Here is an 18630-nt window from a genome sequence, read left to right on the forward strand (position 1 = left end):
AATAAAAGAGCTTGTTTTCTAAGAATCTATTTATTCCTTAAAAAAAAAACAGTTACAAACGTTATTATAAGTACAGTCCCCCCCTGTTCTGAATAGGTAAAAGTTTATAAATAAAAATAATTACTTAATATTTAATTCAATAAATCACAGCTAGCGAATTAGCATCATTTATTAATTGTACAAGTACCAGAGGGAGATGATACCATCCCCTCCGCTTGCTGCCATTATGTTTCCACCCCACTGTTTAACAGGAAGAGGTGAAAACTGAACATCTGTAACTGGCTTTTTATGTTCTGTGAGGACAGCCAAAGGTCTGAGGCTTTTCCATGAAAAAACCCTAAGAAAACCATTCCAGCTGCCTGCAACAAATATTTTACGATCTGGTCTTATTTTGACTACATTACAGCCCTCATTACTGACTGTTATTTCGCATTTTAGTGTTATCTGAAAAGACTTGTTTATTGTAAAGACCTGAAAGAAATAAAAATAAGTTTCTACATCAGTTTAGGTATTTAAATGTGCGCTTAATACTTGAAGAACATTGGTTGAATTCCCACAAATTCCTCTACACGTAATGGGGTCAAATGTTAGTGAAGTTATGCATTCTCTAAGTTTTATATGACCACATAACGTCCCTGATGAAAAATTCCATAGGAGAACATCACCAGTTTCATAACCTGCTAATATATAAATAGTTTTGTCTAATTCAACTTTCTGTAAACACATGGCATTGCCAAGATTGTTGTTTTCTGGGAGAAAAGTCTGTACTTTTTCCATGTTCGTTATGCTCAAAGCTTCTAATTTGCTTTGTTCTTGTGGAATAACAAGTACATTATTTTGCATTAACAAGCTACGACAGTAACCCCCGTAACAAGTATACTCATGAACCAAAATGAATTCACTTTCATTCACAGCCCATCTTTTAATTGAACCCATTTTTTCCTGGGTTATTAGGTCATTTCCTATTGAATGTATGACCTGAATTGAAGTCCCTAACATTTGCTTCCATTTCAGACGATTCGTCTGTTGCAAACAATACATTCAGAATAAAAAATATGTTAATTATTAAAATTAAACGGCAAATATAAAATTAATGGTTAGTATAATGTCATGTTCTTTAATTTTTGCTTTACGAATATTTTGGCCGCTAATTTTTATTAAAAATAATTTAATGACTTACATCGAGGTCCCATACATACACAAAACCAGATTCTGTTGCGGCATATAATGTTTTTGAAAAATTTTCTTCATTATCAGCAAAACAGAGGCTATGGACATATCCCATATCACTTTTTAAACAGAATACAGGATCTGGCGGTAATACAGCCATTTCGTAATATTAAAAACTTATTTATCACCAGGTCTGTTCACAATATATCTTATAATAAACGTTTTAAATTAAAAAGTAATAAATTGTGCTTCTTGTCGATTGAAAATTGTGTCCTTCCAAATACTTTTGCATTAATCATATTTAAAATATTAATAACAGTATAAGTGTCGGTGTTCTAATCTATTGTATTATCTCAATTTTTGGTTTTTTTCTAACTTTAAATAAAAAACAAAGAGAAAAACCAAAAAAAGAAAATATTGCAAACGCATTTTGTTGCCGAGAAATGTAGACAACAAACAGATAGACAGAGACAAAACAAAGATATTAACTTAATGAGTAAAATGTGAGTGCTACTTCTATCGGCACCAATAAGATAAATACAAAAACTGCAAATGATGGTTACGTTTCTGTAAATTTTATGGATTTTTGCATTTACTTGTAGAAACGAGAAAAAACATATTTATCTTTATTTTAGTGATGATTTATTGTAAGTAAATAAATATAAAAATTATATGACAGAACAGCAGTATCCCGTTTTTCATTTATAGATGTAAAAAAATTGTAATTAACCAAAGATCCCCTTTTGAATGATTGTCAAAAACATAGCAAAATTATTATATTATATAAATAATTTAGCTCGTCGTTCATTTAAATAAAAATCAAATGATATTTGTCAAAGAATTGAAAGTTATAATTAACAGTTAGCAGATCGAAAGTACTGGATCATATATGGAATTAAAGTCCGGAAATTATGTTTATTAAGAGTGCGGAAAGACCGGTAGCACGGTTCGCTTGTGTATGCCGTAACATGTCTTGTGTATGTATGATAGAGAGTGGTATCAAATAGGAGNCTTTATGAAAGTTAGGTCTTTTCCGTGTACAAACAACACAAATTATTCACATATTTACATGTAAATAACAACTCTTAGTTCAAACTGTCGCAGTAACACCTATCATATATCAAATGCACTCCAAACACAAGTTGCAGGAGCTTTTATAACCTCGGTTACTAAACAATGCGACGCCATTATGATTTCACAAAATTCATGTTTTTTCGAAAAATAAATGTACGATTTTGTTCAAATTACTTTTGAGACTTACTATAAACATATAAGAGCTATTTATGCAAAAATATTTATTAAATTTGCCCTTATAAATATTTTATGTTGCGACACTAAAACTATTACGTCACTGTCAATACAGGAAGATATTTTGAATGTGGCGGGATCAAAATAAATAAAAGCATGAAAAAATATTAAGGTCAATTTTCTTAAATCTATAAAAAGACCCATTCATTATTAATTCATGACAATTAATCAAAAGAAATACTTAATTCCCCACATGATTTAAAAAAAGCCATAGTAACATGTAAACTAAATTACTTTTTATGACATCTTGTATGAATGCATTTAACATATCATTTTAATTCTGCTAAAAGATGAATATAAGTTCATTTTTCTTTAAAGAATCTTTTAAACGTATCAGGTGTTTATATTTTATAATACTAATTAAATTACTTTTGGTTGTTATTAGTTGCGTGATTATAATTTCATTAAAGATGAAGCCAAGCCTTGATGGACCATACGCTCAGGTGAAAAATATTTTTGCCTATTACATTAATCAAGGACTTATTATACGTATACTTTTTAGATCGTAACAGATTATTAAACAAACTAAAACAAACAGGGAACAATTTTAGGTCGACGATGAAGTTTTCGTAAAACTGGATTTTAAAGATGAATTTGATACGGGAGTAGATCCATTTGATTTCAAAAAAGATAAATTAAGTTTATGTTCAAAAATGAAGTATATCAACGAAAAAAGGGACCCAACAGCTTTAGTTTCATATCCCGGGAGTGGTAATACATGGCTTAGATATTTACTTCAACAAGCTACAGGCAAATAATTATTTTACTTCTTGTTGTTTAGAATTTACAAACCCTTTTTACTTGTACAATTGCATGTGGTCGATTTTCGATTAATTTATTTTACTTATCATAAAAAATTTACAATAAAAAAACTATTGCATCTGTAAGGAATCAAATGTGGGCCGCCCGTGTGGCACATACTAATTCGCCGATGCCTCTTATAGAAAAGTTCATCTAATTAAGGTATTTTCTACTGATACTATTCTAAATGTATAAGATTGTAGGTTTTTATACTGGCTCTGTTTATACGGACCAAACGTTATTAATAAATGGTTTTCCTGGTGAAGGTATAACTAATAGTTCTGTATTAGTAGTAAAAACGCACGAATACGGTCCTGTAGCTCAAAAACAGTTTAAAAAATCTATAATATTAATTAGAAACGCCATACCTGCAATTCAGGCAGAATTTAATCGAAAATATGGCGGTCATATGGGATTTGCCAGTTCATTTTTGCTGTACTCGAATGCATATGAAGGTACTTATATACATATTTGATAAAAAAGTGTAAACTATATTTTTTCATGTATAGTATGGACAAATTTCCTGCAGGAGTCATTAAAAGAGTGGAAAAACTTCTACGCAGATTGGCTAAAAAATTTTACAGGTCCTGTGTATTTAATTCGTTATGAAGATATGATTTCCGATTTAGAAACTAATCTTTTAAATGTACTTCAATTTCTTGACGTTTCTGTGAACAAAAGTTCGCTGTCGTGCACAATTAAACAAAAAAAGGGCCTTTTTAAACGACCCCTGTTACCATCAGGAGGTCCCATCTTGATTAAAGGTTTCATAAAAAAAGTGCAAGAAGCCGAAAAGTATATTGACAATATTGTGGAGCAAAGAAATGTTAAAACAGTTGCAAAAAATGCTACATTCTCGTTTTTGGAATTTATTAAAAGCTATACCTGTTTCATTTAATTTCATGTTTTTCTTTCAGAATAAATATTTATAAAAATCTGGAGTAATTATTTTATTTGGTTTTTTAAATTTTGTGTAGTTTAGCTAATGAAAAAGGCATGGAAGATTGTATTTTTTTTTTGTTAATAATTATATTTAGAGTTTAATAAAAGTGGCTGAATGGAATAATTTAGTTTAGTAGGCCACAAGGTCACAGAGTTAAAATTAAAAAGATGTGCAAACAAAAACAAAAACGTCAAATTCCGTTATTAAACGGTTTAAAGAATTGTTAAACTCAATAAATTTTAGTGAAATATGCAGTAAAGTGTTCTCTTTAATTCATTCTTTAAGTAGATTTACGAAAAATGTGGTTATTAATTGGAATTAGTGTAGTTTTAGTTATTCAACTGAGTTCTTGTGCTGTTTTAACAGTTGATGAAAGTTTCCTTGATAATCCTAAGTATGAAAATTACACGGAATTGACCTCGTTACTCAAAAACCTTGAATCTCTATATCCTAATTTGGTAAAGTTACATAGTATTGGGAAAAGTGTCGAAGATAGAGACCTGTGGGCATTAGAAATAAACAAAAACCCTTCCAACCGTAGTTTGCTTACTCCTATGTTTAAATATGTTGCTAACATGCATGGAGACGAGTCTGTAGGTAGACAGTTGTTGATATATTTGGCCCAGTATTTATTGTATAATTATGGGAAGGATCCAAGATTGACCAGACTTGTTGATACCACAGATATATTTTTAATGCCTTCAATGAATCCTGATGGGTTTGAACATTCTCAAGTAAGGTTTTTCTCAAATTATTATAAGCAATGTTAAGTAATTAAATTTCTTGTTATATAATGTAGGAAGGACGCTGTGAATCAAAAATTAACTATATTGGGAGAGAAAATGTTAGGCGAGTGGATCTAAACAGGGATTTTCCTGATCAGTTTGACCCAGTTGCTAAAACAGGTAAATCAACTACTTATAAATGACATTCAAAATATTTATTAATCTTGAAATTCATTTTGTTTTATTTTATGTTTGTTTTGTAACATAAGGAACAACTTTATCAGGAAGACAACCTGAAACTGTAGCTCTCATGACCTGGATAACGTCTAGACCTTTTGTGTTATCTGGAAATCTACATGGTGGAGCTGTTGTTGCCAGTTATCCCTATGATAATTCAGCGTAAGTTTCTTTAAACATGGCAAAAATAATTCTCTTTTGTTATTAATCTATTAATTTTTTTTCAGTACAGCAAATAAAAGACGTTGTTGTAAGGAAAGTAAATCTCCTGACAATGAACTTTTTAAAAAATTAGCCCTCGTTTACGCTGAAAAGCACCCCCTGATGCGCAGGGGAAATACTTGTCCTCATGACCACTTTGCCAGGGGGATTACCAATGGTGCTTATTGGTATGAAGTTAATGGTAAGGGTAATTTTCTAAGGAATACTTAAAGAGTGAAAAAACTGTATTTTTAAGGGGGAATGCAAGATTTTAATTATATACATTCCAATTGCTTTGAAGTTACATTTGAATTGAGTTGTTGCAAATTCCCACCTGCAAGCACTTTAGCAACTGAATGGGAGAGGAATAAGGAACCGTTGATTTCATATATTGAGAGTGTCCACTGGGGTGTTAAAGGGGTTGTTACAGATGAAGATGGAGAACCAATCTTGGATGCTGATGTTGTTGTTGAGGGGATTGATCATAATGTCACAACATCTAATAGGGGAGAATATTGGAGACTTTTGCTGCCTGGGAAGTACCAAATGAGAGCTACTGCTAATGGGTGAGTTTTCCGGCTGTAATAAAGGCTATTAGTTAAGTTTTCCCCAATAATTATCTAATTTTGAGTCCATAAAACGAATTTTAGTTAAAAAAGTTTCTTCGATGTTATTGTTGGAACTAACTTTAGTACATTCTTTTTTACAGTTTTAGACTGTCTGATCTTGTGCATGTTGAGGTTCCAGAAGGCCAAACAGTAGTTCAGAATTTTAAATTGAAAAGACTCAATGGAACTGCAAAATCAGATTCAGATGTTGATAATCTTTGGATTTGGTAATGTGATATATAATAACTGTTTATCCAGTCTTGTTTTCAAACTTTAAAGTTGAAATTATGTGATGTTTAAAGCAATAATTGTTACCTTTATTAATACTCTTTAGTCACTAGTCTGCATTTTAAACTGTGTTGTGCACAATAAGATGCATTTTGTAATAATAACGTAGAATTATACATTCCATATCTTAAAAGATAAGTCATATCTGCTCTCTTTTGATTAGTGCTGCATAGAATTGTTTTAAATCTCAGGATAAAATACTTTTAAATGCGTAATTTTAGATTAAATTGAACATGACATTTATATTAATATTTAAGTACTTATTTTTGCTACTACTTTTTTTTTGTAGTTTTAAAATGTAATTATATACTTTTGGGTACGGTAAGGTATAAAAATTATTTTAAGCTTAGTAAATCCTTTCCTTTTTTGTAAAAATTTTGTTATAAATACAACATATAAGGCAACATTTATTTTTTTTATTAACACTGCAATTTGTTCATTAATTGAGCAAACCTTATCCAACCTGAACCTTACCGTTTACTAAATCCTTTCAAAAGTTAGAAATTTGCCTGTACGTGAGACTGTTTTAATTAAATTTCTTAGATGGTTCAAAATGAACGCAACTATTGTCTGTTTGGTCTTCTATGGTTCATGTTTTGTTTTTATTCTGTGATTCAGACGTCAAAAACAGCTGTCATGGTTGATTAACGTCATCGTGATTTCATTAACACATGTTTTATTTAAACAGTAAACAACTAAATTATAGAACTGCTGTTTTAGTTTAATAAAATGAAGGTTTTAATAGTTTTAATTGTGGTGACGAGTGTGAAATTTTGTGTCTCAATTCCTGTGTTAAACGAGGGCTTTTTGTCAGAAGAAAAATATAACAATTATGAAGAATTGACGTCTTTGTTTCATCAATTAGCGGCTAATTATCCCAATTTAACGAGACTACACAGCATAGGAAAAAGTGTACAAAACAGGGATCTTTGGGCAATTGAAATAAATAAGGGGGCAGGAAAGAGAAACCTCTTAACTCCTATGTTTAAATATGTTGCTAATATGCATGGTGATGAGGCTGTGGGGCGACAACTGATGATTTATTTGGCCCAATATTTATTAATTAATTATGGCAATGATAATAGAATAACGAAATTAGTTGACTCTACAGACATTTTTTTAATGCCCTCTATGAATCCTGATGGTTTTGAAGCCTCTGAGGTATGTTTGTTTTCAATAATTAAAGGGGTACAAATTACATCTCAGAAATCATTTTATAGGAAGGAAAGTGTGAATCTAAAAGTGATTTTTCTGGTCGACAAAATGCCAATAACATTGACTTAAACAGGGACTTTCCAGATCAGTTTGATCCAGTTGTTAAATCAGGTATTAAAAATTGTGGAGGAAGGTATCTTATGTCTGATGAATTTGCACTCTTTTTGTTTTTAATAATTATAAACAAAACGTATAAAAAAGTTGTAGTACTTGTTATGACCCTTATGGGTAAATTTACTATTTACATGGCTTTTTATAGGGTCACTTATAAAAGATAAACAGCCTGAAACAGTGGCTTTGATGTCCTGGATTGTCTCCCAACCATTTGTTTTGTCTGGTAATTTACATGGGGGTTCAGTTGTGGCCAGTTATCCATATGATGATGCTGAGTAAGTTGAAGGAGTTTAATTTAATTAAAAATGTAAAAAATAATTTTGCAGTGGAAATGTGACATGTTGTGTAGAGAGCCTGACCCCAGACAATAGCCTTTTTAAATCATTGGCTTCTGTCTATGCAAAAGCGAACCCCCTCATGCACAGTGGTACTGCATGCCCTGATGACACATTTCATGATGGTACTACAAATGGGGCCTACTGGTACGATGTCCATGGTAAATAAATAAATGAAAACGTTTTTGCAACATTAATACCTGCTTTTATTAATGTTCTAGGGGGAATGCAGGACTTTAACTACCTTCATTCAAACTGTTTTGAAATAACGTTCGAATTAAGTTGTTGTAAATATCCCTATGCAAACACTTTAAGGGATGAGTGGCAGAGAAATAAAGAATCATTGCTTTCCTTTATAGAAAGTAGTCATTGGGGGGTTAAAGGGCTTGTTACGGACGAGGATGGGACACCTATTGTAAGAGCTGACGTTGTGGTGAAAGGTGTGGGGCATAACGTCACTACTTCGAATAAAGGAGAATATTGGAGGCTTTTGGTACCTGGAGAATATGAAATTTATGTGGTGGCTTATGGGTAAGTTCCGTAAAATATTATTAACTTTTTTTAACATGATTTTTCTTAGTTTTCTACCCTCTGAAGTTGCTACGGTTAAGGTTGGACAGAACGGGGCAACCCTTCAGAATTTTAAGCTAAAAAGGGAAGTTTCTCAAGCAGGTAACATGTTTCCCATATCTATAATATTTATACAATTAATACTATTATTCTAAACAATTGTTGTAGGGAATTATCAGAATCTTAAAAACATTTCAAGTCCATTAACTGACGAGTATGGATTTGTAATGAAGCCTGAATTCAAGCATCACAATTACAAAGAGTTGGAAAAATTTTTGCAAGAAATGAATGAAACTTACCCCAACATTACGTTTTTGAAAAGTGTTGGTCAGTCAGTGCAAGGCAGAGAACTGTATGTTATGACTGTAAGCAGTACACCATTTGAACATGTGCCAGGTATGATCTTGTTCCTATTTTTCGCGCTGACTGTTAATTTAATTGTCTCATATCTTATCATTTATTGGACTATATACGTATTATGTCATTAATAGGAAAGCCGGAATTTAAATTTGTTGCCAATATGCATGGTAACGAGGTCGTAGGTCGAGAATTACTTCTTTTGCTTATTAAGTACCTTTGCGAAAATTATGGGACGGATCAACGAGTTACAAAGATGTTGGATACCACAAGGATCCATATTATGCCCAGTATGAATCCAGATGGATATGAAATGGCTCATGAAGGTATGAAAACAATTTTTACTCTACTAATCATCATTATAAGGTCGTCAGTCCTAAGACTGGTTGGACACACACCTCCACTCTTTCCTGTCTCTGACTAATAAGTTACCAAAAACATTAATAAGGGATCGTCTATATTTCAGAATAACTATTGTTGGGACATTTAATTTCAGGTGATCTTAGCAGCGGTGTAGGTCGAGCCAATGCCCACGGCGTAGACTTGAACCGGAACTTTCCGGATCGATTGGGCGTGAACGAGGTGAGAAATCGATTAATTGGGTTATTGCCCACAGTTTGCTATTGTGGCCACAGGGAGTCTGCTTTGTGGCTTTGTTTTTATTGCTTTAATTTCAGTATAATCGGATCACTGAACCGGAAACGAAAGCCGTGATGAAGTGGATTTTGTCGGAACCTTTTGTACTGTCTGCCAACTTGCACAACGGTGCCCTAGTTGCCAACTACCCGTTCGATGATGGCCGATGGGGAAAAGCAAGTCCCTCCCCAGATGACGCCGTCTTTCGATATCTTGCAAGCGTTTATTCAAATGTAATACCAAAATTGTCTTTTCTTTTTTAATAAATTTTATGTGATCGTTTAAATTCTGTAGGCTCATAGAACCATGCACAATGGTGTTGCGTGCCCTCAGTTCCCTAAGGAACATTTTAAGGAGGGTATAACTAATGGGAATGAGTGGTACACGGTCACAGGAGGGATGCAAGACTGGAATTACGTTTTTGCTGGTTGCATGGAGATCACATTGGAGTTAGGCTGTGACAAATTCCCTTATGCGAGTACTTTGCCCCAATATTGGATGGACAACAGGGAAGCCCTTTTGACATACATTGAACAGGTATTCTTTTATTATAAGTTTTTTATTTTTTATTGTTTTTATTGCTTTTTATGTTTTGTTTTCGTTTGCTTTTTTTTAATGTTCGAGTACGTTTTTGTTTTCTTTTCTTCGGCACGGCACGTGTAGGTTCACAAGGGCGTTAAAGGGTTTGTGTCGAGTACGATAGGGCACCCGATACCCAATGCAGAAATAAGGGTTGAAGGAATAGACTTCGTTGTTCGAAGTGCCAAAGATGGAGACTATTGGCGGATCCTATTGCCGGGAAAGTACAATTTGACTGTCAGTGCGAAAGGGTAACTAATTTTATAAAGTGAAAATTTTCGAAAATCCTAAAAATGAATCCCTTATTCAATTGTTCCTTTTGCAATGTAGAAATGTGTTTCGTTTGTACTTTTGTTCATCTTGTACAATGTATTTAATAATTCTCTTTGTTAGACATTATAAAAGATACATAATAATATGTTAATGCGAATTATTAATTATTTTTCTTGGTAACTTATTCTTGGTAATTCATTTTATTAAAGGACTTTGATGTTCTCAAAAGTAAAATTTTCGTTTTGCTTCATTCTTTTTTGACTTCTGTTTCGTCTTTACATGTATACATTACTTTTTCTTTTCACAATTATTTTAATTTTATTTTATTTTCGTTTGAAGGTTCGAAACGTTTACCCAGGAAATCGTTATACCCCCTTCAGGGTCTCTTCATCTTAAAATTTCGTTAATGAGGGACGACCCTTTGCATTGGGCGAGCGCGTATGACTTTGGTATTCAAGAAAATCAGTACAACCCTCGTTATCATTTCAATAACGAAATTTACGCTGTCATGGCCGACCTGGAGAACAAATATCCCTCCTCTGCATCGTTTGATGCTGGAGACAACTTTGTTTCTATGTCAATAAGGTCCTTGAAAATCACAGACAAGGTATTTGTTACTATTTACTAAAGGGATAATTTATTATTATATTGCACTTTTCATTTTTTTTCCAGTTATGTTCCCATTCCTGTACCCAGTGTCCCGACTCCCTTCTTATGTAACACACATAGTTTATGATATAAATTCTCTATTTTTTATTGCATTTATTATCTCTATTTTAGATAGAGACGTCGGACGAGACAAAGTACCGTTTAGCTATAATCGGCAACCTGTATGCCACTCAGCCCCTGGGACGCGAATTGTCCCTGAATATGGCCCGCCATCTATTGCAAGGGTACCATTACCAAGATCCCACGATCGTCCATATCCTTGAGAATTCGGTTATTTATGTCGTGCCCGTTATCGATAAGGAATTCGAGAAGATTTGGGGCGAATACTTGAAATTTGACGTTGGGGGCGTCGAACCGGAAACCGAAGTGTGTAACAATATCACGGCCGACTTCAGACAAGTCGGAGATCAGATACTGAAAATGGGCAATAGGGCCAACAAAATTCAACAGACTGCGAACGCTTTTAAACATTTGTTACTCGAAGAAAGGTTCGATTTGGTGCTTAATATCGAAGGGGGTCGACTAGGTATAACGTAAGTAATGTTTTGTATAAGTTATGGTATGTATTTAGGCTCCCTTAGGAGTTAACCACTTACGGGGGTTCTAACAGTAATTATTTTGTGAATTTGTAAAGGTATCCGACTAGTAACCAACCCCTAGATTTATTCAAAAAATTTGCGGAGAAGTTTGTGAACGCATTAAAGTCTAAAAAAGATTGCAACAGAGTGGTGACGGGCACTGATGCCGTTCTGACCGATTTTATTTACAACGAATACGATGTACCAGTTTTTACTGCAAATGTCGACTGCTGCGAATACCCTGCTGTAGAAAACATCCCTTATATTTGGAGACGCACAGTGGATCCGGTCATGGCATTTTTGGCGAACATTCGAACAGGTTTGTAAACATTCTGCTTAAGAAAAAAGTCAAGAAGAATAATAATTTGAAGATAAAAAAGATTATTTTATAATCAGGTATTCAGGGCTATGTACTGGATAGAAGTCAAAAACCTATGCACAATGCTACCGTTAAAGTGGAGGGTTTACGAAAAATGTTCGAGGTGACGAAGAATTTGGCGCATTTCAAGATTATGTTGCCACCGGGTCAGTACAGGGTCGAGGTCAGCTGCCACAATTACCAAACAAGCCACATTGACGTTTCCGTTAACGAAAACAGTCTTCTCTTTGTGAGGGTCGTTTTAAACGAGATTTCAGATTCAGCAGACAGGGACCATGATAAACAGCAAGGGCAAGAGCATAGGAAACAGCAACAGGTGGTAGCCGAAGGTGAGAGCCATGAACCACTAGATAAAGGACTCGAAAGTACAGGAATAATTGGTAAGAAAATTATTAATGTTACAATTTAATTTCATCCGTGTAATATATCACAAATAAGTAAAACGGGTACTTTTACAGGATATGTAAGAGATTCACTAAATCGTCCAATAGCAAAAGCGGAATTAACAATTGTCGAAACGAATACAACAGTTTATACTGACGGCAACGGGAAATATTCGGTTACTTTACAACCGGGGAAGTACACAGTTAAAGTGCAAGCCTCAGGGTATCTACCAAATGTAAAATATACGGAGTTACCTCCGCTGGAACTAAATTTACCCCCTAAAATGTTAATGATCTCTATGGAAAGGGACACCACAGTTGCTGGACTGCCTCGGCTCGCTTTCATTATAATTGCAGGTGAGTAATTTATTATTATTATTATTATATTATTAGATATTTGCTATCACCCGTATGTTGGATTTGTTGAATTACAGGAATGGCAGGGTTGTTTATAATGGGTGTTGTTTTTGTCTGTTACACCATGTGCAAGAATCGAAGAGATAAGGAGTATGGGCTGTTGTCTCAGGAGATGTATGATGACTTTAGGGATATGGATGAGACCAAGGAAACGGATCTTTTCACCGCCCCTTTTAAAGGTTTCTTTTAATATTAACTACTTTTTAAGTAATAATCAGTCAAAGACGTTCTTATCAGGTTAGGAATACAAAAATTGTCCTGAAGTTGATTATTTATTTTTTTTAAGATGCTACTAAGTTTATTACAAGACCATATTATGATAACGACGACGATGAGACTGAATCTGATTCTGAAAGATCTGATGAAATTGTCCTTATGCAAATGGAAAAGTATCAGAAAGTGCCTTCGAAATCTACGTAGTGTGGTTTATTTATTTTTATCTCAATTTTATTTGTTTACCAAATTCTTTTAAAGAAATAAGAAAAAGTATGATAATTGCAATAATTTTTGAAATTTTAATTTGGTTTGTTGCCATATATTTTGTTGGTTTTGCACATGTATATACATATTTATTGTTATTTTAGACCTCAATTTTTTATTGTTTGTAAACATTTTGTTTTGTGCTAAGATTAATTTTAGTTTTTTAAGTTATTGTTAACTAGATTAAGTAACAGTATTAAAAAGACCATCATTTCTATATTTATACTCATAGCTTAGGAAATTTTAGTAAAATGAATAAAATGGCATCTAATTACACAAATAAATGTTTCATTTAAATAAAAATAAAAGCCCTATTTTGTGTTGAAATTAGGTAATTTTTTTGTTGAATAGGTGAAGTCTTGTTGGTAATAATATATGAGAAATTACAGTTATTTAGGTTTTTATACACATTTAAACAGTAAAGAGCATACTAAATAGCATTTTATAGTATTTATACTGTTTTTAATTCATATTTACAAGATCAGTTTCAGTTAGGTTTTATTTTGCGATTACTTACGTATCATAAAGGCGAATACAACTCCCAATTTTTCTTCTTCTTGTTCATTTAAATGTTACCTAACCTCGTTACGTCGTCTACGTTGTTCATATGATAAAATAAATAAATTAGCTTGAATAATTAGTTAGATTCTTTAATTAAACGTTAAAAATGTCAGAAGAAGCTAAAGATGTTAACAAGAAAGCCACAGAAGAGGATGATAAGGAATTATCAGAACTTTTGGACAGTATGTGTAAGTCTAATTTAATCCTGGATAATTATGTAATAGATTGTTATTTTAGGTGCCTTGCAGGACTTCTCTAAAGCACCGTCTAGCAATAGTAAAACAGAGCTTGAAAATAAGTCAGAAGCAGTAACAGTGGAAGATGGAAATATTGAAGTTTCTGAGGATGCCGAATGGTCTGATGAGTTTATTAAGCAGGCTGCTGCACAATTTGAGTCTAACATTGCAAAATTGTTAGAAACGAACGGTGTACAGGTAACACCAGAAGGTTTACAGCAAAGTTTTCAGAGAATGGCAGGTAAATAAATTGTCTTTTTGAAGTGGTGTTACGTCAGTGAACTTTTATTATCTATTATCAGAAGCAGCAGCTCAAATTGCGACAAATCCTAGTCAGGCAGCACCAGCACCTAATTCTAGTTTATCAACCACAATATCACAGACATTACAAGACTTGTCACAAGGCACAGAAAACTTGCGTAACCCATTCTCTGAACAAGACTTATTAAACATGTTTGGTGGTCAAAGTGGCGATGAAAATGCCTTTTTACCTTTCATGCAAGACATGATGCAAACTCTCTTGTCTAAGGAAGTCCTTTATCCCAGTTTAAAAGTAATAGTTGGTATGGTAATAGTTTGTTTTTATTATTATCAGCTTTTATAGGATCTCATGGAGAAATACCCTTTGTGGCTCTCAGCAAATGGGGGATCATTGCCAACAGAGCAAGTAGAGAAGTATGAAAAACAGCAGGAAGTCATGAAAGAAGTTTGTAATGAATTAGAGAAAGAAAAGGAGACTGATACAGATGAGCAAAAAAAACAAAGATTTGAAAAAGTTTTAACACTTATGCAAAAGGTAAGTTTATTAGATTGAAAAGACATTTTTGTGGTAATTTATATCTTATTTTTAGTTGCAAGATTATGGACAACCTCCTAAGGAACTTATAGAAAATGTGCAAGTAGACTGTTTACCCCCCTTTAACGAACAAATGGCGAAAGATCAGTGCACACAGATGTAGGATAAGCTTTTTTTTGTTAAAAATGAAAGTGATATTTGTTAGACATTTAGCTTTTTTATTTATATGAAGGGTATGTTAAATAAAATAAAAATATTACAACTCTTGAACATTTTTTTATTTCAATGTATAACTTAAAAATTGCACTGATTTCCCTTGCAATTCTTGAAAGTTTCCAACAATTCTTCATAATATTTTCTTAAAGACTTATTAAAGTTCTCAAAAATATTATGCAATTCGTAGGGGTCGGTTTTTAAGTCATAAACTTCGGTAAAGTTCTGTAAAGCATATTAAAAATTATTAAGGAGTTGTCTTAAAATGACCGAATCGTGTTACTTACCTGGTTGTCCTGAAATTTGCAGAATTTGATGCTTTTGTTATTTAAAAAGGTTATCACGCAGGTAAAAGTGTTATTCTTTGAATCACTGCATTTACACCAAGCATCTTGAGTACAGTGCTTAAAAAGAAATAATTGTTTCTTGAATTACCAATATTTTATATACAATAAATTTTAGTTATAATAATAAAAAAGATCTATATTAGATATTAATCTTCTAGCAGAAATATTAAGAGTGCTGCTTGATAATTTCTGTACCAATAACTTCTATTTAATGTTAAAAAAACTTATATTATTAAATACTAGTTCTTCCCCTCCCCCGGCCATTTTTATTGCACTACTATGACGTAGTGTCGGCCATCATTCTTTTCTAATTGTTGCAGTTGTCGGCCATCATTCTTTTCTAATTGTTGCAGTAGTCGGCCATCATTTTTTTAATTGTTGAAGTTGTCGGCCATCATTCGTTTTCAATTGTTGTCGCATTGTTACTGATGTCGCCCATTATGGTTTTTTAATAGATGTATAGTAATCAATGATTAAAATTTAAAGGAATTGTTTGTAAATAAGTATGCAACACATCGTACACTTCAGCATAACATGCTGATACTAACTTTCATTTACGTAATACTTTTTTGGCCTGTGCTGATAGCACTCATATTTTTTTTATATATAATATTAAATGAAAAAAAGACTTACAGAAACATCAGGATCTGTTATAAAGTCACATTCTTCATGAAATTCCCTTTCATTCGTTTCTCCAAAGTATTCCACAAAAACTTTATCATTTTCTGAGGGTTCCCCAAACTTTTTGATATTTTTCAAAAACGATTTTCCATCCATTTGGTATTGGTAATCAGTTCCTTTAATATTTGCCATTTCCAAAATAGTTGGAGCCAAGTCAACTAAAGAAACTGGTCTTTTAAATATGCTTTTCTTTTTAATTTTGGGCCCCCTTATCATCAATGGGATTTTTATATCAGTTTCATAAGGCTGTCTTTTATCATAAGGTTGAGTAAATTGACCTGAAATCAAAGAATTATTGTATTAAGGGTATTTTATCCCTAAAAACGCAAAAAATCACCTAAATGGTAACCATTATCTGATGTAAAAATTAAAAAAGTACTCTTTAGCAAATTTAAGGTTTCTAATTTGTAAATAATACTTTCTACAAGTTCGTCTACAGCTAAAAGACTTTGCATTCGTAATTTTTGGAATTTGTCTAGTTCAGATACATCCTCAGGTAATGTTTTTGGGGGCATTCCAACGATCCAGTGTTTCTAAAATTATTTAATTAAATAAAATCACAAATTCTGGTTTATTATTTACCCCTTTTGATGAGAAATTAAATGACGGTGTATGAATTACTTTTGTTCCAGGGAAACTTTTCTTGTGCCTGTTTGCAGGGGTAAATGGCTGGTGGGGAGCTGGCGTTGCTATCGTCATAAAAAACGGAGTTTGGGTGATAAATTTTTGATTTAGAAAGTCTAAAGAATATTCTTTCTGAAATAAAACAACCAAACTCAACCATATTTCATTGACAATCGCCTTAAAGAGAAAATAAAAGCAAAAAAGGAAATTTACCAAAATATCTGTTAAATATTCATCATTAAAGTACTTTGCTGTGCCATTAACTGACAAAGTATAATTGTAATAGATAGAATTCCCTTTTAGGCCAATCCACCAATCGTATCCTTCAGGAACATGTCTTGTACCCCCTGCAGATTTATGGCCATACTGTATGTATAAATAATTAACATAATTTATTCTAACTGAATTGTTAACACCTTACCGACCTGATTTAAATATTTGCCAGAATAAAAAGTGACATATTCTTTGTGTTTTTTTAAAATGGGAGCCACTGAATGGGGCTCATGCATTTTTTGCCACAAAACACTTGAGCAGTTCCCTGACAGTGAATTATTAACAACTCCGGTATTGTGTAAGTATTTTCCTGTTAAAATGGTGCTCCTACTTGGACAACAGATAGGCGAATTTGTATACTAAAGCAAAATATTCAGAAACTAAAACAACAGGGTCTTACAAAATCTTACAGCATTTTCAAAAATAACTCCTTTATTTCCAAGTAGCTTCACAGTCTTTGACATGGGTTTCTGAAAAGGTATGTTTTAGTCTGTTTCTAGCATAACATGTTAGATTTAGCTACTGACCAAACCATTTAATAGTACATCTTGATCATCTGTTATTATTAGTATTACGTTAGCACTTAAACTTGTGTTCCCACTAATTGTTTTTAATAGCAACAGGAATAATGTGATAAACATTATCAAAAAGACACTTCACTAAACGAAACTATACGACATTTAACACAGATAATACAGTTTAAAGGAAAATTCACATTTATTGAAATTTAATTAACATAACCTAAGTATATCAGATTCAGATGCTACTTTTATAACAAATGAAATGAACGAATTATTGGTTTGGTAATAGTTCCATGCCAGCACATTCTTGAGCTATTCTTATTCCTAGAGCAAATAATCCAATGCTTTTTATTAGAGACCTAGAAAAGAAAAAACTTTTAAGAAGCCCATTCAGGGTGCTGACATATATCACTTACCATTTGAACTCATCACGGTACAGACTTTTGAAAAATGCAGAAAGGGGATTTGGTTTTGTCATTTTACTGTTTTATTAGGTATAAATTTGAATATTTTCAAAAAATCGTTATTTATTTAAGTGCTTTCTCACCTTGTATTTTGTAGGTTATGTACGATTGATAACGATTGCAATATTGTCAAATTTCAATCTACATTTTCTCGAAACAACAGATACTTAATTCACAGTATAATAAGTTTGAAACTTTTATTGCTTATGATTAATTATGGCTTCACTTTGATTTTCATAGATAATTAAGGCATATTATTAATTAAAAATGCTATTCATTAAATTTAAAGGTGGTCGATTTACTTTAATTTTAACGTTCGTGGCAACGTTGAATATAGTAGTTGACCCAGGAGGTGCTGCCACTAATGGCCAAATATGTTACTAATAATTGCCGCTTTTTCGTACTCGCGATTTATGTTCTCCTGATACCAAAAATAATGACGAAATTAAATTTGGTATGCGAAATTATATAATAAAAAAGCAACACGGAGAAGTTCCTGAATCACTTCTGTGATGTTTAAATTTAATAAAATGGGAACGGAATACATTTTTATTGAAGTATTTGATTAAATTTAAATATTTTTGAAATAAATTAAGGGTATTTTGGGCTTTTAACGTAGATTCTTAATAAATAAAAAAGGCAGTAGAA

At 32.6% G+C, this 18630-nt stretch overlaps 7 protein-coding genes across 10 annotated transcripts; 4 read left to right on the forward strand and 3 right to left on the reverse strand.

The window, feature by feature from the left end:
- Positions 1-41: 41 nt before the first annotated feature.
- LOC108735833 (guanine nucleotide-binding protein subunit beta-like protein 1) lies at positions 42-2274 on the reverse strand. The gene is made up of 4 exons (XM_025975234.1): positions 2182-2274; positions 1181-1363; positions 532-1023; positions 42-471 (listed from the first exon to the last, which is right to left on the reverse strand). The coding sequence occupies exons 2-4, from the start codon at positions 1328-1330 to the stop codon at positions 172-174; spliced, it is 942 nt and encodes a 313-aa protein (XP_025831019.1). The 5' UTR covers positions 1331-1363; positions 2182-2274; the 3' UTR covers positions 42-171.
- Positions 2275-2730: 456 nt separating this feature from the next.
- LOC108735791 (WSCD family member AAEL009094) lies at positions 2731-4177 on the forward strand. The gene is made up of 4 exons (XM_025975220.1): positions 2731-2921; positions 3030-3228; positions 3483-3734; positions 3789-4177. Exons 1-4 carry the CDS (start codon positions 2769-2771, stop codon positions 4175-4177), a joined length of 993 nt encoding a protein of 330 aa, XP_025831005.1. The 5' UTR covers positions 2731-2768.
- A 197-nt stretch (positions 4178-4374) lies between these two features.
- On the forward strand, positions 4375-6309 carry LOC112904644 (carboxypeptidase D-like). The gene is made up of 6 exons (XM_025975231.1): positions 4375-4956; positions 5022-5127; positions 5217-5346; positions 5412-5587; positions 5642-5951; positions 6095-6309. Exons 1-6 carry the CDS (start codon positions 4522-4524, stop codon positions 6222-6224), a joined length of 1287 nt encoding a protein of 428 aa, XP_025831016.1. The 5' UTR covers positions 4375-4521; the 3' UTR covers positions 6225-6309.
- Positions 6310-6909: 600 nt separating this feature from the next.
- Positions 6910-13530, forward strand: LOC108735792 (carboxypeptidase D). The gene is made up of 19 exons (XM_025975227.1): positions 6910-7442; positions 7502-7607; positions 7756-7885; positions 7937-8106; positions 8167-8476; positions 8526-8617; positions 8684-8911; positions 9007-9198; positions 9369-9454; positions 9550-9741; positions 9803-10045; positions 10172-10338; positions 10700-10967; positions 11141-11562; positions 11664-11926; positions 12004-12366; positions 12445-12726; positions 12804-12965; positions 13073-13530. The coding sequence occupies exons 1-19, from the start codon at positions 7011-7013 to the stop codon at positions 13204-13206; spliced, it is 4242 nt and encodes a 1413-aa protein (XP_025831012.1). The 5' UTR covers positions 6910-7010; the 3' UTR covers positions 13207-13530.
- A 306-nt stretch (positions 13531-13836) lies between these two features.
- Positions 13837-15129, forward strand: LOC108735835 (peroxisomal biogenesis factor 19). Its single transcript, XM_018468017.2, has 5 exons — positions 13837-14009; positions 14065-14304; positions 14366-14616; positions 14668-14859; positions 14915-15129. Exons 1-5 carry the CDS (start codon positions 13934-13936, stop codon positions 15020-15022), a joined length of 867 nt encoding a protein of 288 aa, XP_018323519.1. The 5' UTR covers positions 13837-13933; the 3' UTR covers positions 15023-15129.
- On the reverse strand, positions 15125-17653 carry LOC108735831 (N-acetylglucosamine-6-sulfatase-like). 4 transcript variants are annotated; one of them, XM_025975230.1, is made up of 9 exons: positions 17525-17653; positions 17408-17467; positions 17150-17356; positions 16938-17090; positions 16683-16856; positions 16438-16633; positions 16053-16378; positions 15360-15476; positions 15125-15297 (listed from the first exon to the last, which is right to left on the reverse strand). In XM_025975230.1, exons 1-9 carry the CDS (start codon positions 17636-17638, stop codon positions 15154-15156), a joined length of 1491 nt encoding a protein of 496 aa, XP_025831015.1. In that variant the 5' UTR covers positions 17639-17653; the 3' UTR covers positions 15125-15153. The 4 variants fall into 4 exon arrangements, with proteins under 4 accessions (XP_025831015.1, XP_018323515.1, XP_025831014.1 ...); XM_018468013.1 differs by having other exon boundaries at positions 17150-17324; positions 17398-17467; positions 17525-17549; XM_025975229.1 differs by having other exon boundaries at positions 16683-17090.
- Positions 17654-17692: 39 nt separating this feature from the next.
- On the reverse strand, positions 17693-18104 carry LOC112904648. The gene is made up of 2 exons (XM_025975237.1): positions 17935-18104; positions 17693-17877 (listed from the first exon to the last, which is right to left on the reverse strand). The coding sequence occupies exons 1-2, from the start codon at positions 17994-17996 to the stop codon at positions 17790-17792; spliced, it is 150 nt and encodes a 49-aa protein (XP_025831022.1). The 5' UTR covers positions 17997-18104; the 3' UTR covers positions 17693-17789.
- Positions 18105-18630: the final 526 nt, after the last annotated feature.

This window comes from Agrilus planipennis, unplaced genomic scaffold (assembly GCF_000699045.2).
Source record: "Agrilus planipennis isolate EAB-ADULT unplaced genomic scaffold, Apla_2.0 scaffold69, whole genome shotgun sequence".
NCBI classification, from domain to species: Eukaryota; Metazoa; Arthropoda; class Insecta; order Coleoptera; family Buprestidae; genus Agrilus; species Agrilus planipennis.

Excerpts from the sequence above, each read along its gene's own strand:
- LOC108735833 (XM_025975234.1), bottom strand. The coding sequence starts at position 1,330 with ATGGCTGTATTACCGCCAGATCCTGTATTCTGTTTAAAAAGTGATATG. Across the intron at positions 1,024-1,180 it reads TGTATGTATGGGACCTCGAT|ACGAATCGTCTGAAATGGAA; the intron begins GTAAGTCATTAA and ends TGTTTGCAACAG. Across the intron at positions 472-531 it reads ATTCAACCAATGTTCTTCAA|GTCTTTACAATAAACAAGTC; the intron begins GTATTAAGCGCA and ends TATTTCTTTCAG.
- LOC108735791 (XM_025975220.1), top strand. The coding sequence starts at position 2,769 with ATGAATATAAGTTCATTTTTCTTTAAAGAATCTTTTAAACGTATCAGG. Across the intron at positions 2,922-3,029 it reads TTGATGGACCATACGCTCAG|GTCGACGATGAAGTTTTCGT; the intron begins GTGAAAAATATT and ends GAACAATTTTAG. Across the intron at positions 3,229-3,482 it reads TTTACTTCAACAAGCTACAG|GTTTTTATACTGGCTCTGTT; the intron begins GCAAATAATTAT and ends ATAAGATTGTAG.
- LOC112904644 (XM_025975231.1), top strand. The coding sequence starts at position 4,522 with ATGTGGTTATTAATTGGAATTAGTGTAGTTTTAGTTATTCAACTGAGT. Across the intron at positions 5,128-5,216 it reads TGACCCAGTTGCTAAAACAG|GAACAACTTTATCAGGAAGA; the intron begins GTAAATCAACTA and ends TTGTAACATAAG. Across the intron at positions 5,588-5,641 it reads TTATTGGTATGAAGTTAATG|GGGGAATGCAAGATTTTAAT; the intron begins GTAAGGGTAATT and ends TGTATTTTTAAG.
- LOC108735792 (XM_025975227.1), top strand. The coding sequence starts at position 7,011 with ATGAAGGTTTTAATAGTTTTAATTGTGGTGACGAGTGTGAAATTTTGT. Across the intron at positions 7,443-7,501 it reads ATGGTTTTGAAGCCTCTGAG|GAAGGAAAGTGTGAATCTAA; the intron begins GTATGTTTGTTT and ends ATCATTTTATAG. Across the intron at positions 10,046-10,171 it reads TTTTGACATACATTGAACAG|GTTCACAAGGGCGTTAAAGG; the intron begins GTATTCTTTTAT and ends CGGCACGTGTAG.
- LOC108735835 (XM_018468017.2), top strand. The coding sequence starts at position 13,934 with ATGTCAGAAGAAGCTAAAGATGTTAACAAGAAAGCCACAGAAGAGGAT. Across the intron at positions 14,305-14,365 it reads AAGTTTTCAGAGAATGGCAG|AAGCAGCAGCTCAAATTGCG; the intron begins GTAAATAAATTG and ends ATCTATTATCAG. Across the intron at positions 14,860-14,914 it reads TTTTAACACTTATGCAAAAG|TTGCAAGATTATGGACAACC; the intron begins GTAAGTTTATTA and ends TCTTATTTTTAG.
- LOC108735831 (XM_025975229.1), bottom strand. The coding sequence starts at position 17,638 with ATGTTTATCACATTATTCCTGTTGCTATTAAAAACAATTAGTGGGAAC. Across the intron at positions 16,634-16,682 it reads TTAATTTCTCATCAAAAGGG|AAACACTGGATCGTTGGAAT; the intron begins GTAAATAATAAA and ends AAATAATTTTAG. Across the intron at positions 16,379-16,437 it reads AGATAATGGTTACCATTTAG|GTCAATTTACTCAACCTTAT; the intron begins GTGATTTTTTGC and ends CTTTGATTTCAG.
- LOC112904648 (XM_025975237.1), bottom strand. The coding sequence starts at position 17,996 with ATGACAAAACCAAATCCCCTTTCTGCATTTTTCAAAAGTCTGTACCGT. Across the intron at positions 17,878-17,934 it reads TACCGTGATGAGTTCAAATG|GTCTCTAATAAAAAGCATTG; the intron begins GTAAGTGATATA and ends TTTCTTTTCTAG.